This window comes from Bos indicus, chromosome 5 (assembly GCF_029378745.1).
Source record: "Bos indicus isolate NIAB-ARS_2022 breed Sahiwal x Tharparkar chromosome 5, NIAB-ARS_B.indTharparkar_mat_pri_1.0, whole genome shotgun sequence".
Lineage (NCBI taxonomy): Eukaryota > Metazoa > Chordata > Mammalia > Artiodactyla > Bovidae > Bos > Bos indicus.
Window position 1 is genome coordinate 67522442 of NC_091764.1, and position 19199 is coordinate 67541640.

Consider the following 19199-nt stretch of genomic DNA (forward strand, 5'->3'; position numbering starts at 1 on the left):
TTAAACAAAACTAGGATGCAACTTTTCTCTGATAAGACTGCTGTTGTTATTTGTATGTGGTTTCTTTTTGTTTTTAATGACAGAACACAGAGTGGGTATTGGTGCTAAGACTAGGCAGCCTCATTCCTTGCTGTTTGAGAATATAAGTTGGTTCAACCTTTCTGGAAAGAAGGCTGGTGATAAGTACCAAGAGCCTTTTAAAAATATTCATACCCTTTGACCTAGTAATTCTCCTTCTAGGAATGCATGCTAAGGACATATTCAGAGATACTGTCAAAGATTTATATGAAAGATTTCACTGCAGTTATATTAAAAAAGCAAAACTTGGAAGAAAACATACTCTACTTGGAGGCCCAAACATACACATCTCAGATACCTGAACTCAGGAACCACACATGGCAACACGAAAATGTTGAAAGAGAAAAGCTGAAATGCATTTGAAAATCCTTGAAGTTCAATTTTTTGGTAATGCAAAATCCAGAATCCTAGAGACATTAAGATGACATTTTTCTATAACTAATTAGTTTTTCTTTTTGGAATATATCCTAGACATCAAGCTGGTCGCCTAAAAAACAATTTAACAAAAAAGAATATAAAGATATGAAGTCTCTTAGGAAGAAAAGGAAGAAGCAAAGTGGGAAAAAGAAACAACTTTTTTCATGGAGAATTTTAGAGCTTCAAAAAACAGAAGGAAAGTCTCCATTTTTCCCCATTTACAGTCAGTCTTCCAAATCCTTAGGTTCCACCTTCACAAATACAACCAAATGCACATAGAAAATATCCCCAAAAGAAAAAATTCCAGCAAGTCCCAAAAAGCAAAACTTGAATTTGCCACATGTCAGAAACTATATGCATAGCCTTCACACTGTACTCACAACTATTTACACAGCATTTACATTGTATTTACAACTATTGACATAGGATTTATATTTATTAAGTATTACGAATAATCCCGGAGAAGGCAATGGCACCCCACTCCAGTACTCTTGCCTGGAAAATCCCATGGACGGAGGAGCCTGGTGCGCTGCAGTCCATGGGGTCATGAAGAGTCGGACACGACTGAACAACTTCACTTTCACTTTTCACTTTCATGCATTGGAGAAGGAAATGGCAACCCACTCCAGTGTTCTTGCCTGGAGAATCCCAGGGACGGGGGAGCCTGGTGGGCTGCTGTCTATGGGGTCGCACAGAGTCGGACACGACTGAAGTGACTTAGCAGCAGCAGCACAAATAATCCAGAGATGATTTAATGCATATGTTACAACGTGCCAGGTACCATATGGACTTCCCTGGTGGCTCAGTGGTAAAGAATCCGCCTGCCAATGCAGAAGACCCAGGTTCAATCCCTGGGTCAGGAAGATGCCCTGGAAGAGGAAATGACAACCCACTCCAGTATTCTTGCCTAGAGAATCCCATGGACAGAGGAGCCTAGCAGGCCAAGTCAATGGGGGTCACAAAACAGTCAGACATGACTTAGCAACAACAGGCACCGTGTGAAGCATATACATGGACCCACTTAACGTGAGACACTAGTTATCCTCACTTTACAGCAGGAAAATGAAGATGAAACAAGATTACCAGCTTGAGGTCATAATTAACTGCTTGCAACATATCTCGATGCTTCTCCATCGACGAAAGTGAGGGCAAATTTTAAATATTTGTTCTCTCAAATCTTAACTTCAGTTTATATTTCATAATACTCCTATATTTCATGAATATTCATAAATATTCAAAATCAATTACAAATTAGTTCGTATTTACTTAACACAGCTTCAAATTCTTTTAACGTTCACAGGTAGATTGAAAACAAGTGTTCAAAATTTCTTTTAAAACTATACATACAGATTGAAAACACATTTTAAAAAGTGAAGGGACTTTTTGTTTCTAACATGAAGCAGTATTTACATCTCCCCCAAATGTTTCCACAAATGAACTCAAGGTTCCATACCCAAATTATAAACACTTAAACTTCTCATCTACAAATGCCAATTAAAAATAACAAGAAAAAGGCAACCCCCACGATAGGTGATTTTCTGTTAGCAAACCACCACATTACAACTTCCTTCTGACAAGTAAGACTTGGGAAAGGCCAATCAGTTCTGCCACTGACAATTTCACATTCTCTGAAAAATGTTAATTTGTTCTGGTGTAACTAATATGTTAGGGAACAATATGACCACAACACAAGTTTCACAAGTACCTTTAGAATATGCTTTCCTGTCAACAAATGTTGCTTGATATGTGTTCACTTAATGTACTTTCTGTTGATACTTTGGCCACCTGATGCGAAGAACTGATTCATTTGAAAAGACCCTGATGCTAGGAAAGACTGAAGGCAGGAGGAGAAGGGGACAACAGAGGATGAGATGGTTGGATGGTATCACCGACTCAATGGACATGAGTTTGAGTAAACTCCAGGAATTGGTGATGGACAGGGAAGCCTGGTGTGCTACAGTCCATAGGGTCGCAAAGAGTCAGACACGACTGAGTAAGTGAACTGAACTGTTGATAATTACAGTCAGAGAAATAAAATTGCATGGCAAGTATGACCTGCAATCAGACAATTCATAAGAGCACAATACTATTAGTCTTTAGAGATTTTAAAACAACCATTTTTATACAGATGGTCAACCCACATGTAAAAAGATGCTCAACATCGCTAATATTGGAGAAATACAAATCAAAACTCCAATGAGGTACCATCTCACACTGGTCAGAATGACCATCATCAAAAAGTCTACAAGTAACAAATGCTGGAGAGGGTGTGGAGAAAAGGGAGCCCTCCTATCCTGTTGGTGGGAATGGAAGTTGGTGCCATAACTATGGAAAACAGTATGGAGGTTCCTTAGAAAACTAAAAAAAGATTTACCTTATGATCCAGCAAACTCACTCATGGGCATACATCCAGAAAAAACAAAAACTATAATTCAAATAGATACACGTACCCCTCTGTTCATAACAGCACTATTCACAACAGCCAAGACATGGAGGCAACCCAAGTGTCCACAGACGGACGAATGGATGAGTAAGATGCGGCGCCTCTATATAAAGAAACACTACTTGGCCATAAAAAAGAACAAAATAATGCCATTTGCAGCAATTTGGATGCAATGAGAGATTCCTAAGTGAAGTAAGTGAGAAAAACAAATACCACATGATATCACTTACACAGAGAATCTAAAATACAACACAAACAAATCTATCCACGGAACAGAAACAGACTCACAGACACAGAAGAGACGGTGGTTGCATAGAGGGGGCATGGGGGGAGGAAGGGATGGAGTGGGAGGTTGTGGTTAGCAGATGGTTACAGTAACAAGGTCCTGCAGTAAGGACAGGGAACTGTATTAAATATCCTATGATTAACAATAATGGAGAAGAATGTTTAGAAAAAGAATGTATATATGTATAACTGAATCATTTTTTTGCACAACAGAAATCAACATACATGACCACTGGAAAAACCATGGCCTTGACTAGACGGACCTTTTTTGGCAAAGTAATGTCTCTGTTTTTCAATATGCTATCTAGGTTGGTCATAACTTTTCTTCCAAGGAATAAGCGTCTTTTAATTTCATGGCTGCAGTCACCATCTGCAGTGATTTTGGAAAAAAATAAAGTCTGACACTGTTTCCACTGTTTCCCCATCTATTTCCCATGAAGTGATGGGACCAGATGCCATGATCTTCGTTTTCTGAATGTTGAGCTTTAAGCCAACTTTTTCATTCTCCTCTAACTTCATCAAGAGGCTTTTGAGTTCCTCTTCACTTTCTGCCATAAGGGTGGTGTCATCTGCATATCTGAAGTTATTGATATTTCTCCCGGCAATCTTGATTCCAGCTTGTGCTTCTTCCAGCCCAGCATTTCTCATGATGTACTCTGCATTTAAGTTAAATAAGCATGGTGACAATATACATCTTTGACATACTCCTTTTCCTATTTGGAACCAGTCTGTTTTTCCATGTCCAGTTCTAACTGTTGCTTCCTGACCTGCATACAAATTTCTCAAGAGCCGAAGAATTGATGCTTTTGAACTGTGGTGTTGGAGAAGACTCTTGAGAGTCCCTTGGACTGCAAGGAGATCCAACCAGTCCATTCTGAAGGAGATCAGCCCTGGGATTTCTTTGGAAGGAATGATGCTAAAGCTGAAACTCCAGTACTTTGGCCACCTCATGTGAAGAGTTGACTCATTGGAAAAGACCCTGATGCTGGGAGGGATTGGGGGCAGGAGGAGAAGGGGACGACAGAGGATGAGATGGCTGGATGGCATCACTGACTCGATGGACATGAGTCTGAGTGAACTCCGGGAGTTGGTGATAGACAGGGAGGCCTGGCGTGCTGCAATTCATGGGGTCACAAAGAGTCGGACACGACTGAGCAACTGAACTGAACTGAATCAACATAACCCTGTAAAACAACTACACTTCAAGTTAACAAATGTCTAATAAAATAAAAAATAAAAACAACTATCTTTTGCCAGAAACTTTCTCCAGTATCTCCACTAACCATTCAGTTGCGCATCACTTTTACTCCTGCGACAGCCCAATAAAAGATGCCAAGACAAGACAAAGTGTCCTGGGCATCCTTTCCACTATGAAGGTGAACATCTATGGGGTTCCCTGCCCAGCAAGCCCTAACCCTTAGCTAAGAAATGTCCCTTCCCCACCTCTAAACACACACATTCTGGGCTCTTCTGGGACTCTGCCGCATCCCACCAGCCGCAGTTATTCAGACTAAACCACTTGACTTGTACTGGGCCACGTCTAGGGTCCCATCTCCAGGAGTAGGGGGTACTTGCCGCAAGCCAGGCTAAACCAGAGTCCTTCCCTTATTTCTCTGTCTTTACTATACAGCTTTTTTTTTTGGCCCTGCGGCTTATGAGATCTTAGTCCCCTGATCAGGGATTGAACCTGGGCCCTCGACGGTGGAGCAGAGAGTACTAACCACTAGACTGCCAGGGAATTCCCTGTCTTTATTATATACTTTTACTGAGTCACAAATGAAATATAATAAATTGCACACAGAGCATACAGTGTGATGAGGCTTGACACACATAAACCACAATGAAGCCATCATCAAAATAAAGATAATAAGTATATATCCAACATCCCCAAACATTTCCCCCCCACCTTTCTGAATCCCACTTCTCCCTTTGTCCCCTGCTATTCTTCTTCTGGTCAGATTCACTTGCATTTTCTAGAACTTCATATAAATGGGATCACCCAGTATGTAACATGTTTGTAAACTGGTTCTCTCACTTACTAAGTACTCAGGAAATTTTTCAATCAGCACTTACTCCACACCCACTATGTGCCAGACACTGTACAGGGTACTGTGTGGGGAATATTAAAAAATAATAATAAAGCACAAGCTCTGTAGTAAGCAACATCCCAGGCAGAGGTGGGAGACCAGGAAATATCACGCTGACAGGTAGAGACAAGAGGAACTTAACATGAGGCTGGGCGGGCCTGCAGAGGGGGGCAATCCAGAAGTCCTTCTACTGCATCGATTCATCACCAAAGAAGCTTTCATTTTTCCATGACTTTAGGTATTCTGCACTATCTCCAGGGAAAAGTAATTCATGACAAATAGAATTAATCATCTGAATAATTAATAATACACATGACATTTATACTACTCCCACCAAAATTTATACCTTATTACTTCGTAAGTAATACCTGTAATTCTGATGGCTCCATAAATATCCATCATGCTTCCTATAGTCCCAAATATAAAATTATATGCAACGGTACTTGAAATAAAATTATATAGAGTAATGGTTTAATGACAACATAATCTTCAAAGTCATTTAATTTAAAAAACTGTTCAAAAGAAAAGTACATGTGTTTCAAGGGAAAATATTAGAAAAAGAATATTAATCATATAAAAAGATCAAATCCTAGGCAAGCTATCATGAAATCTTCATCAAAGCACAGAGGAAATAGAAGAAAGGAGCTATCAGTGCCTTCCATACACCATGCATTGCTTCTCTCCAGTCAAACCACACGCGGCCTCTTGCGGTCAGGACCAAGGATCAACAAGGGATGTCGAGAAATTCGAGTACGTGTGAACAAGCGTCCCAAATAATCAAGTCAAAGGGGAGGGCTAGGGTGATGCACGATCACCATCTTCCCATTTAGGCAGCGATCATATGGAAGGGAAACTGGAGTTACATACTCTCTGTGACTCAGGCCATCCGAAATAAATACTGGCAGCATTGGGATCACATGGCAAACTCAAGCAGATGCCAGGTGGCCACCAGCGAGGGCGATGGAAAAGGGATTTCTTCTCGAAGCAGAGGCCTGGGCTCCATGACCTCCAGAAGGCTCTCTGGCTCTCTTCTATCTTAGGAACTCTTTCCTACCTGAAGATGTGAAAATGATGTGACACGTTTCTCCCTTAAGCCCTTTTGCTACTTTTTCCTGTAGCCAAGGATCATTAATATCACACACCTTAACAAAAGATTTCTTAAGACTGTATCATGCTATTTTTCTAAGATACAAGAAAGGTATAAAAATAAAACAAACCACACCCACGTCCCCCAACCGCCTTGTGCTGCGTGTGCTCAGTCCCTCAGTCATGTCCAGCTCTTTGAGACCCGCCAGGCTCCTCTGTCCATGGGATTCTGCAGGCAAGAATACTGGAGTGGGTGGCCATTCCCTTCTCTAGCGGATCTTCCTGACCCACGGATCAAACCCACGTCAAGACATGATTTACCTTTTTTTGCTCATTCTCTCATTAGAATACAGTTTCCCAGAGGCTTAACAGACCTGTGACATTGCAGCAGACTGAATGCAGAACACACAGATATTCCAGTTGCCTTCTGTTAGGCCCCCATGCAGCTTAGGAAATAAACCCTCTAAGCCCTCACTGCATTCCCCTCCTGCCAAGGAGGTAACCACTACCCTGAATTAGGTGCTTATCATCCTTCTTCCATTTCTTCAGACTTTGACCACGTACATGTGTACCCCTACAAGTATCTCTTAAGTATTTCCAAACCTTTCATAATTAGTACTCATCTGCAACTTGCTTTTTTTCCACTCAGTCTTATTTTGGGGAGACTCATCCATATTGATAAACAAGCACAGCTTTAGTTCAGGAGTCAACATACATTTTCCCTGAAGGCTCAGTCAGTAAACACTGTGGGCCGTGGAGCCTAAAGTCTCTGTTGTATCTGCACAACTCCGATATCGCAGCACAAAAGGAGCCAAAAAGTACATACAGGGAAACAAATGGGTGTGGCTGTGTTCTGATAAAACATAATACACAAACACAGGAGGCGAGATTTGGTCTGTGAACTGTAATTTGCAGTTCTTCCCATAGTTAACATTATTTCCTTTCAATGCCACTTCTGTAGCTGTCTGATAGTCACACTTGCTGGTTTTCTTTGGTTCTCATTTGCCCAAGACGTCTTATCCCATTTCATTAAACTTGAACCTCTTCTACATCTTTCTTCAGGATGGCTCTCTTGCAAACAGCATCTAGATAGATTGTGTTTCTCACATCTGATCTGATGATCTGTTCATCTGAGTTTATCATGATCACTAATATATTTGGAACTACGTCCACTAACATCGTTCATGCTATTTGCTGCTTTTTCCTCAGTTTCTTTCACCTCTTCTCCTGCTCTCTTTTGGACTGATTTCTGTATTGTCAATGTGTTTAAATTTACTTACAGGTCAGTCAATTCCTTTGTTCTTCCTTGGGACCTGGTGTGAAGTTCTATTCATCCAGAAGAGTTTATATTTGCTTCCATCAGGAATCCCAGGAGGCTATCACCCTGGGACCACTTTTAGTTAATTTCTCATCTTGAGGTTACACAAGGAGACCACCCAAGCAGAATAAATTCAAACTCGAACCCATGTGAGGACTAGCCTATGAGTACAAGGTCATGGGGAGACTTTCAGGACACCCTCACCTACACAGGGGCAAGTGTAGAGCAGAAAACAAGACTGACATATTTCCTGGTTGTCTCTGCATGGAAGGCAGCTCCCTGTAGGTCCCAGATTTACTGAACAGTTTCAGACTGTGTGTGTCCTCCCAGCAGGAGAGAATTTACAGGCATCTCAGTGTACACGTGTCTGTATACACACTCTCTCTCAGCAGGCACAGCCAATAAAACCCAACAAGTGCTCCCAAAACCATAACACCTTCAGGACTGCTCATCAATCTTCATCTTTAGTCCCTGTGATTTCTCTTCAGTTTCTCAGAGCTCAGCTGTACATGCAAATAATGTTCTTTGTATTTTTCATTGCATGTCAGTGTCCCGAACCATGGGCTTCCCTGGCAGCTCAGTGGTAAAGAACCCACCTGCCAAAGCAGGAGATACAGGTTCGATCCCTGGGTTGGGAAGATCCCCTGGAGAAGGAAATGGCAACCCACTCCAGTATTCCTGCCTGGGATATCTCGACAGAGGAGCCTGGCAGACTATAGTCCACGGGGTCGCAAAAGAGTCAGACACAACCGAGCAACTGAACAACAGCAACATCCTGTACCGAAAGGGTTCTGAGACCATCAACAACATCTAGTCTACCAAACTGCTGAAAGCCAGAACCCAAACGAACTTTAAAATGCAGAGCATGTCTGTGTTTGCGCTTGTCTTCAAGAGCTCAGCTAAGGATTGGTTTCCAAATCCAGTTTGTAAAAATACAGATTCCCTGGCTCCACACCTACTGAATCAGAATACCTGGGGCTAGGGCCTCGAAATCTCCATTTTTAACCGAGCTCCCACATGATTCTGGTATGCCCATCAAGTCTGAGAACTACCGAAACAATAAATACGTTTAATTCTACTGACCTTCGAAGACTGGCAATAAAGTTATTTTTATCTCCATTTTGTATTTTATCTCCTTTCACCCCCTAAAGTAGTCTTTAGAACTTCTATTTTGGACCATTACCTCCAGAAAGGGAGTACTATGGTAAGATTCACTTGGGAAGTACTAAACCTTCATCCTCCTTCTTGGAGCGTCATGAATTTTAAAGGCTCTGATTCACTAGTTCTGATAAGCCTATCTGTAAAGAAGCTCCTTTAACACACATTTTGCACATTTCTTTAATCACATCTCTCAGGAGACGGTGGAACCCACTCTGAGAATCACTGGCCTAATGTTTCAATTATCTTACAGGTATCTCTTTAACCCACTGAAGTTCCTCCAGGGAAGGATTGGCATTTTGTGCTTATTCTATACACACTAAGCTTACACCATTGAGCTACACACAGTCCTCACTAAACATCAACCAAGAACTCTGAATAAATCCTTTCATACCCTTTAAGAGCTCAGAAATAAAGGAAAACAACAGAATGGAAAAAACTAGAGATCTCTTCAAGAAATTAGAGATACCAAGGGAATATTTCATGCAAAGATGTGCTCGATAAAAGACAGAAATGGTACGGACCTAACAGAAGCAGAAGATATTAAGAAGAGATGGCAAGAATACACAGAACTGTACAAAAAAGATCTTCACGACCCAGATAATCACGATGGTGTGATCACTCACCTAGAGCCAGACATCCTGGAATGTGAAGTCAAGTGGGCCTTAGAAAGCATCACTACGAACAAAGCTAGTGGAGGTGATGGAATTCCAGTTGAGCTATTTCAAATCCTGGAAGATGATGCTGTGAAAGTGCTGCACTCAATATGCCAGCAAATTTGGAAAACTCAGCAGTGGCCACAGGACTGGGAAAGGTCCATTTTCATTCCAATCCCAAAGAAAGGCAATGCCAAAGAATGCTCAAACTATCGCACAATTGGACTCATCTCACATGCTAGTAAAGTAATGCTCAAAATTCTCCAAGCCAGGCTTCAGCAATACATGAACCATGAACTTCCAGATGTTCAAGCTGGTTTTAGAAAAGGCAGAGGAACCGGAGATCAAATTGCCAACATCCACTGGATCATCGAACAAGCAAGAGAGTTCCAGAAAAACATCTATTTATGCTTTATTGACTATGCCAAAGCCTTTGACTGTGTGAATCACAATAAACTGTGGAAAATTCTTCAAGAGATGGGAATACCAGACACCTGACCTGCCTCTTGAGAAACCTATATGCAGGTCAGGAAGCAACAGTTAGAACTAGACATGGAACAACAGATTGGTTCCAAATAGGAAAAGGAGTACGTCAAGGCTGTATATTGTCACCCTGCTTATTTAACTTATATGCAGAGTACATCATGAGAAACTCTGGGCTGGAAGAAGCACAAGCTGGAATCAAGATTGCCAGGAGAAATATCAATAACCTCAGATATGCAGATGACACCACCCTTATGGCAGAAAGTGAAGAACTAAAGAGCCTTTTGATGAAAGTGAAAGAGGAGAGTGAAAAAGTTGGCTTAAAGCTCAACATTCAGAAAACTATGATCATGGCATCTGGTCCCATCACTTCATGGGAAATAGATGGGGAAACAGTGGAAACAGTGGCTGACTTTATTTTTGGGGGCTCCAAAATCACTACAGACGGTGATTGCAGCCATGAAATTCAAAGACGCTTACTCCTTGGAAGGAAAGTTATGACCAACCTAGATAGCATATTAAAAAGCAGAGACATTACTGTGCCAACAAAGGTCCATCTAGTCAAGGCTATGGTTTTTCCATTAGTCATGTATAGATGTGAGAGTTGGACTGTGAAGAAAGCTGAGCACCGAAGAATTGATGCTTTTGAACTGTGGTGTTGGAGAAGACTCTTGAGGGTCCCCTGGAGTGCAAAGAGATCCAACCAGTCCATCCTAAAGGAGACCAGTCCTGAGTGTTCACTGGAAGGACTGATGCTGAAGCTGAAACTCCAATACTTTGGCCACTTCATGAGAAGAGTTGACTCATTGGAAAAGACCCTGATGCTGGGAAGGATTGGGGGCAGGAGAAGGGGATGACAGAGGATGAGATGGCTGGATGGCATTACCGACTCAATGAACGTGAGTTTGGGTAAACTCCAGGAGTTGGTGATGGACAGGGAGGCCTGGCATGCTGCAATTCATGGGGTCGCAAAGAGTCGGACAGGACTGAGCTACTGAACTGAACTGAAGAGCTTCTTCTAACACTTTGTACTAATCCCCACACTTCTTTCCACAACTTAATATCCTTAGTAGCCCTGGCCAAGTAGCCAAACATTCTAAATAAACCAAGCTCTGAGATGACCTCTGCAGGGGGAAAATCCACCAGGCTACCCAACTGTACAGCTGGAGTAACTTCTCTTGAAGGCACAGGAACGTTCCATCCTGTACCTAACAGGACAGGATAATTATCTGATCAGCACACAGGGACACCCAGGCTTAAGTTCAAAGAAGTCACACACAACATATAAATAACTGAAAATAACAGACCACACACAGGTATATTCATATCTTTAAATTACAGTCACACAGTGATTTCTCAGACTTTCACCATTTTAGGACAAGGTTTCTCAGTCTTGGCACTATTGAAACCTGGAGCTTGATGGTTCCTGGGGGAGGGTGTACTATACTTTGTAGGATGTTTAGCAGCATCTCTGGCCTCCCCACTCCCCCTCCCCGACCCCGGCCGGAGGCCAACATCACCCTCTTTCTCCCAGTTTCGACAATTAAAAATGTTTTCTGATACTGCCAAACATCCACTGGGAGTCAAAATCCCCCCTCCCTTGCTCCAGGTGAGAGCCATAATTCTATAGGAAATTTTTGCTAGAGGTAACCAAAAAGGAAATGAACTAGCATTTCTTTTCCTAACGATACAAAGAACCTTTTCTTCAGGCTGAGTTTGACTTCAGATACATAACTATTACATGTCCAGAAATCTCAAGTTTAAAAAAAAAAAAAAGAACAAATTCCAAGTGAGGGACATCCTACAAGGTATGTGACCAGTATTCCTCAAAACTGTCAAGGTGATGGTAAACAGGGAAACTGAGCCACTGTCACAGCCAAGAGGGGCCCAAGGAGACATGGTAAGTAAATGCAGTGTGCTATTCTGGATGGGATCCTGGTGGAGAAAAGGAAACTAGCTTAAACATTAAGGAATTCTCAACTAAACCGGGACTTTGCTTAACACTGATACATACTGACCATGGATCAGTATTGGTTAACTGTGACAAATGTACTCATTTTATACCCAACTCAGGTGTGAGTTTTTTCCCCAGGCCACTAATGCGTGGACACAACAGGGTGTCCTACAAGACAACTCACTTCTGACACCTCCTGCAGAGAGCGTCAGACCCTATAGGTTAAAGGCTCATTCCTACAAGACCACCCCAGCCCAACTTCAATCACCAGTGCTGGTGGTCACCTGCGCCTCTGACAGGCCGGCGATAGATGGGAGGGTCCACTGGCTACTCCTCAGGTTCAAGTAATTGACTAGAGTGGCTCACAGACCTCAGGGAAACATTTTACTTTCTAGATCGCTGGTTTACTGTAAAGGGATACAACCCAGGCAGAGCCCGATGGAAGAGATGCACAGGGCAAAGTTTGTAGACAGCACAAGGAATTTCCATGTCCTCAATGGATGTACCACTCTCCCCACATGAATCTCCATGGCAGTCCTGTAGGACTGAACCCTTGGAGGATCCGACGCTTTCCCCAGCAGGTGTCAGGAGTGATCTGTGTGGAAGGACACTCAGATGTGTCCAAGAATTGGTGGCCTGGGGAAAAACGCATATCTGAATTGGGTGCAGAATCTTTTAGATACATTTGTCACCCAGAAGCCCTCAGAACCTGTCCTTCTGGGTTTTTATGGAGACATTTTTGGAGTCGTCTTCATTACGCAGGCATTTATGGAGTCTTCATTACAAGGGCAATGATTGAATCATTGGCCACTGGTGATCCATTCATTCTCCAGCCCCTCTCCCTCCCTGAGGAGTAGGGGGACTAGAAGACATAAGTGCTAAGTCTCCAATCACAGGGCTAGGTCCCCCTGGCAACCAGGCCCCCCTCCTTGGTTGCCTAGGAGTACTCCAAAAGTCACCTAATTAATATAACAAAGGATACCTTTATCCATCTGTGTACTTAGGAAATTCCAAGGGTTTAGAAGCTCTGCGCCATATTTCTGATTTTAAAAAATCGCAATATCACCATCCCATAGTCATGAGGTTTACAGAAACATGCAATTTTCCTGTAAATCTAAAACCGATCTAAACAATAGTCTTTTTTAATTTGGGGGGGAAAAGGAGGGTGGGAGAGAAAGAGTAAAACTAAGGGTAAAAATCATCTCCTCCCCAAGCAGGCTTCATTCTGGGAGTCTCTTCAAAGAGAAGACACCTGAAAGGATTTTCCAATTAAGGCAAGAGATCAAACACCAGAAAGCAATAATCAGGAAGGGAGAAAATAAAATTTTGTCCTCTAGTAAACTAGGGGGATGGGGGGATCAGGGGGTAGGTTTTTGTATGAACATCAGTATCTCCTCTGAGTCTTTACTTCTATACACACACAGTGTCAAGCATTTCCTGCATATCCCCTGGGGCCGGTTATTTATTAATATCTTCCCCAAGCTGGACCGACACTTATCCGTTTACCAACTTCCCCATCCGTACAAATTGGGTCCTCCTCCCTTGGCCCCAGCAGATGCTCAGCCCCTAAGGGCCCCTCCCACTCAGTCCTGTCCATCTATGAAATCAATAGCTTTTAAGCCCACTGAAAGTAAAAAGTAAAAGTGAAGTCGCTCAGACGTGTCCGACTCTTTGCAACCCCATGGATTGTAGCCAACGGAATTTTCCAGGAAAGAGTACTGGAGTGGGTTGCCATTTCCTTCTCCAGGGGATCTTCCTGACCCAGGGATCAAACCCAGGTTTCCCTGCAGGTAGAGGCTTTACCTCTGAGCCACCAGGGAAGCCCTAAGCCCACTGCTACCTGCGTAATAAATGTCTGGTGAATACAAATGCTTGGTGAATGAATGCAAGTTGGGCACATGTACAGACTTCAGCTAAAGTGGTGGTGCAGACCCAGACAGGGTGAAGGAAGAAAGTCCCTGTGTCCTCTGTGGTGAGACAGGGACCACGTGGGCACATGCTGGGAGGTGAAGACAGGACCCTGAATATTATTCACAGACCTGTAACACTGAAAAAGCTCACATATTATTTACTCCAGCGGCCTCATTCTATAGAAAGACGACTAAAGAGATTAGGTGACTTGTTCAACGCCACATATGGTGCTCCGCTAAACAAAAGGAGACATAGACCCTAGTGCTAACTAGCCCATCTCCACAGTTTACTAAGCATGACTAAGACTGAGTTATTTACTAACTAGCCACAAGAGCTACTATCCCCTGAGTGTCTGCCAAGCCTACTCTAAAAATCCTCGCTTTATCCCCACTCCAGTATTCCTGGGCTTCTCAGCTGGTAAAGAATCTGCCTGCTTTGCAGGAGACCTGGGTTCAATCCCTGGGTTGAGATCCCCTGGAGAAGGCAACAGCTACCCCCTCTAGTATTCTGGCTTGGAGAATTCCATGGACTGTATAGTCCATGGGGTCACAAAGAGTCAGACACGACTGAGCAACTTTCACTGGCAAATGAGAGCTGGAGGATTGAGTGATAAAGATCAGATTCAGGCCAGAGTTGGGCTTTGGTGTGGGATAATCCCAGGGGATCTGGAGTAGGTCAACTTGAGGAGATTTTGAGATTTGTTAGCTCTGGTGTTAAGTTCCTTTTCTCTGACCTCAGTTTCCCCAAGCAGATTCTTTACCAGATGAGCCACCAGGGAAGCCCAAGATACTGGAGTGGGTAGGCTATCCCTTCTCTAGAGGATCTTCCCAACCCAGGAATCAACCCAGGGTCTCCTGCATTGCAGGTGGATTCTTTACCAGCTAAGCTGCCAGGGAATTTCATTCACCAGGCACTGTTCTAAATACCTTTCATGATGGACCCACTCATTCCTCACCACAGCCCTCTGGTGTGGGCACAACCAGCATCCATCCCCATTTTACAGATAAGGAAACTGGAGCTTTGTGATGTCCCCAGAGTCACAATCTACAGCAGCAAACCTTGTCTGTAAAATCGGAATGGCAAAAATTTTGCCTGTAGTGTCACATAACAGAGAAGGCAATGGCACCCCACTCCAGTACTCTTGCCTGGAAAATCCCATGGACAGAGGAGCCTGGTAGGCTGCAGTCCATGGGGTTGCAAAGAGCCAGACATGACTGGGCAACTTCACTTTCACTTTTCCTTTCATGCACTGGAGAAGGAAATGGCAACCCACTCCACTGTTCTTGCCTGGAGAATCCCAGGGACAGCGGAGCCTGGTGGGCTGCCATCTATGGGGTCGTACAGAGTCGGACACGACTGAAGCGACTTAGCAGCGGCAGTGTCATATAAAACACACAACTGCCATTCAACCAAACAATGGCATTTAGAGAAATGAAAACGTGTTCACACAAAAACCTGTACACAAAGGTTTACAGGTGCTTTATTTATCTGTCATGATCAAAAACTAGGAGCAACCTTGTAGCGAACTGTTCCGTATCTTGACCCATGCTGAATACACGAACCTGCATGTGATAAAACTGTGTAGAACGAAATACACACTCATAAGTAGAGTAAAACTAGGAGATTCTGAATAAGATCTGTGGGTTGTATCAATGTTGATACACTGGTTGTGATACTGTGCTGTTATTTTGCAAAATGTTGCCAGTGGGAGAAACAGGTTAAAGGTTATGCTAGATCTCCCTGTATTAATTCTTACAACTGCACAGGATACAATTATCACAACTGAAAACTTCAATTAAAAAGTCTTGCCTACCCATCAGGCTTGATGATCTTTTATATTCCTTTCACTTAAGATCTGCAATTCTCAATGTCTCAAAAGCCAATCTTCTTGCCACCCACACCACCTCAAAAATCCATGCAAAATTAAACTCTGAGCAAAGGAAAACTAAGACAACAAACCCTATTTCACAGAATTTTGCACTGCTGGTCACTTTGAGTTCCCTCAGAAAATTATCTTGTGTTCTTTCATGACTTCTGGACAAAAGATGGAAAATGTGATTCTACAAAATGTTCTCTCCACTAAATATTTTCTCCCTCTCTCTGCCATCTCCACTAGCACACATCCCCCCGCCCCAACACACACACACACAAAATATGAGTACAAAAATTTCTATTCTAAATCCTCCCTGAAAAAGCAGCACGCATGGATTATCATTGGCCCTTTACACCAGTTCCCAAATGATGAGCTGCTACTGCAAGGCAGGCGGGAAACAGGACAATGGCTGTGGGCCTGAGACAGACTCAAGATGAAGACTGCACCTTGGCCAGGTTTCTTAAACTTGAGTCTGGCCTCTCTCATCTATAGGATGAGGATGTGGCACCTCCTTCCTAGGTATGGGGAAGAATTCCGGGACACAATTTATGTGTCTGATATTAGTATTTACTGGGTCTTCTTTCTATTATCCGTGTTTCCCTTACCAACAATCAAATCAAGCTCATTTTCTGTTCATTTTCTGACCACAAAGAGGTCACGCCCTGGAACACCTCCTCGCTGAAGTTAGTAGATAACTCGGGACACTCCCAACCTGGATCCCTCTTATTACAAGTACGGCAAATCTTACCCTATCCTCTAAAACAAAGAAGGAAGATAAACCAGCCTCCGGACCCTGGGCACCTGCCCAGCAGCCGGAATCCAGGGTAACTCGCCGCCTGCTGGACTCCGGCGGTTACTATTATTGCTGTTTATTAATAACAATACCTAACGATGCGTGGCGGTGACCGTCTCCCAAAAGATGTGCGTGGAACCCCCCAGGAGGGTCCAAAGCGCTTTCGATGTGGATTTCTGGCTAAAAAAATCTCAGGAATTTTTAAAGAGGCTTTCCCGACAGGAGAAAGGCAAGAGTTGTAAAGTTTCTCTGCAGGCGCGTTTTTCCGCGTTTCCCGGAATCGCACTGCAGAGGCGTTGTCGCCCGCGGTTTTGGTTGGGGACGACCGAGGGTGAGGATGGGGAGGTGGGGTCTGGCGGTCAGCAGCGGACCTCGCGGCTCCGAGGGTGCCGGCTTCCCGGATGGCCGCGTGGGACGGTACCTGGCGCCCCAGCCCGGCGGAGAGGGACCCCACACGTCCAGAGGGCTCGGGGGCCGCAACCCCACTCACCTTCCGTGCTCCTCTTCGCCTCCCGGTAGCGCTCCCATAGGTAGCGCTTCATGTCCGGGGCGGTCCCAGGTGCTGTGCACAAGGGCCGTGTGGGGCCCGTGCGCGACCGCCCCCGGGCCGCAGTCCGGCAACCATCCCGCAGGGCGGTCACTGCCCTTGCACCGGCTCCACGAGCCGCCGCTGTTACCGCCGCCGTGGCCATGCCTGCCGCCGCCCGGCCGCGAGTGGTGCCCCAAGGCCGGTGCTCCGCCGGCGCTCTGCCCAGCGGGCGGGCGGTCCCTGCGTCTGAGCACGTGGCGGCGCGGCCCGCCCCTCCGGCCGCCGCGGGGGCGGGGCCTCAGTTGGGGCGGAGTCCTGAAGGGGCGGGCCGGAGTCCTGGAGGGCCGGGCCGGGCCGGGCCGGGACCTGGGTGGGGCGGAGTCCTGGAGGGGCGGGCTGGGGCGGGGCCTGGGTGGGGTGTCCTGGGGCAGGACGTATTTCGCCAGGCAGGGCAGCAGCTTCCAGACACCCGAGACCACTAGCGAAACATGCTACAGTCACTTCTTGATCGTGTGACGCACAGAGGTGGCTGTGCGGTAGCGTGAACGTCCCATCAGCCGAGGTCACATGAAATGGAGTGACTCTTTGCTGGCCCTGGACCACGAGTCGGGATCCCGGCGCCTCATGCCGACCCCGCAGCACCTTCCTGTGACTGTCCCCCGACCCTGGCTGTACGGACAGCACGCCTCTGGCCCTGACTCCAGGAGGCGACCTCTCTGCATTTATGACCTCCACGGCCTGGACCTCCCCTGGATCGTGGGGACGGGTCTGGGAGGTCCCGCGTCCCTGGCTTGGATCCTTCCGGTGCCACCGAGGAGCCAGCATCTGGGCCCAGGTCCCACACGTAGGCCGATGCGCCTGACGGACACCCCCCCCCCCCCCCCCCCCCCCCGCTGCATAGCCTGGCAGGCCAGTGCCCCCCGCCCCCCAACACACAAGATTTCTGGCTCGCGAGGGAAGCCCTCGGGACATCAGTCCCCCTGCTCCAGCAAACGCTCGCACGGCGCGGTGGATGGGTCTTCTCTCAGACCTACAAGTCTGCACCTGTTGTGTGCGTTACGGTTCCACCAAAGCCAAATAAACAGTAAACCTCACGACACGACGTTTCAGTGTCAACTGAATCAGACTTGGCCCCTGCGGGAAAGTCTGATGCGGCCCACCCAGAACCCAACTGAGAATCCCTGGACTGCGAGGGCTCGCCGAGCTACCCGGGGTTTCAGTGCAGTGCAAAGCAGACCACACTACCACCTGTGACATAGGTGGGGCACGATTTAAGACAAATAACCCAAAGCATTCCTGTATGCTTAAGTTGTGGGCTGAGGGGATCAATTGTTTTCATGGGAAAAGGTGGGCTCTGGGCTAGATCGTGACAGACAGTAATTACTATTCACTGAAGGCTTGCAATGTGCATTTTCTCATGCAGTCCTCTCAGAAATCCTAAAAAGTTGGCACTATAATTTCTCCCATCTTCTAAGTGATGAAACTGAGGTTAAGTGCAATAGTGCTGTTAAAGTCGCACAGCTAAGCCCATTCTTTCACTTGGATTCCTAATGTAATAGGATTTCGCTGGGTGATAAGCAAGAAGGAAGTCAATAATTAATCCTCAGCAGTTAACAGGTAATATCTTACAAATCACCGATAAAATGAGAGGCAATTAAAATGTTTAAGATAGATAAGGTATCAAATCTGTGGACTCTAGTACTTTAAACTAACTTTATGGTTTTAGTTTATTCCAATTTATGTCTTTCCTTATGTTACTTAAGAGATGCAGTGACAGCAATTATAAATTTTGTGTACATGAAACATTAATTCATAAATTCATAGACAAATGATAGTAAAAGTAACACAATTAGAACTTTAGAAACATTATCTCCACATATTTTTAGATATGGAACCCTGTGATATCAACAGTTTTCTACTTACCACAGAAATATGAATGACTTAAAAAGTGTTCTTTTTAGCTACAGTCAGTTACAATATTTCAAGGGGCTAAAAAATAAAAATAAAATCCCCCGACCTTGATTATCACCAGAAAATATCTCATGGAAGAATTCTAAATAATGACAAGTAGAAAAAAGTTACACAGAAGAGCCCATGAAAATCTTTATTAGTATCATTTGAGGTCTTC

The 19199-nt window shown here is 44.7% G+C and overlaps 2 protein-coding genes across 2 annotated transcripts in view; both read right to left on the reverse strand.

Moving 5' to 3' along the window:
- The window catches only part of NT5DC3 (5'-nucleotidase domain containing 3), a 71098-nt gene extending 53785 nt beyond the window's left edge, over window positions 1–17313 (reverse strand). The window contains exon 1 of the mRNA XM_019961197.2: window positions 17033–17313. Coding sequence (XP_019816756.2) covers window positions 17033–17234 — 202 coding nt within the window. The 5' untranslated portion in view covers window positions 17235–17313. The remainder of the gene's footprint in view (window positions 1–17032) is intronic.
- Window positions 17314–18996: 1683 nt separating this feature from the next.
- The window catches only part of LOC109558511 (putative tetratricopeptide repeat protein 41), a 92173-nt gene continuing 91970 nt past the window's right edge, over window positions 18997–19199 (reverse strand). The window contains 1 exon segment of the mRNA XM_070789634.1: window positions 18997–19198. Coding sequence (XP_070645735.1) covers window positions 19112–19198 — 87 coding nt within the window. The 3' untranslated portion in view covers window positions 18997–19111.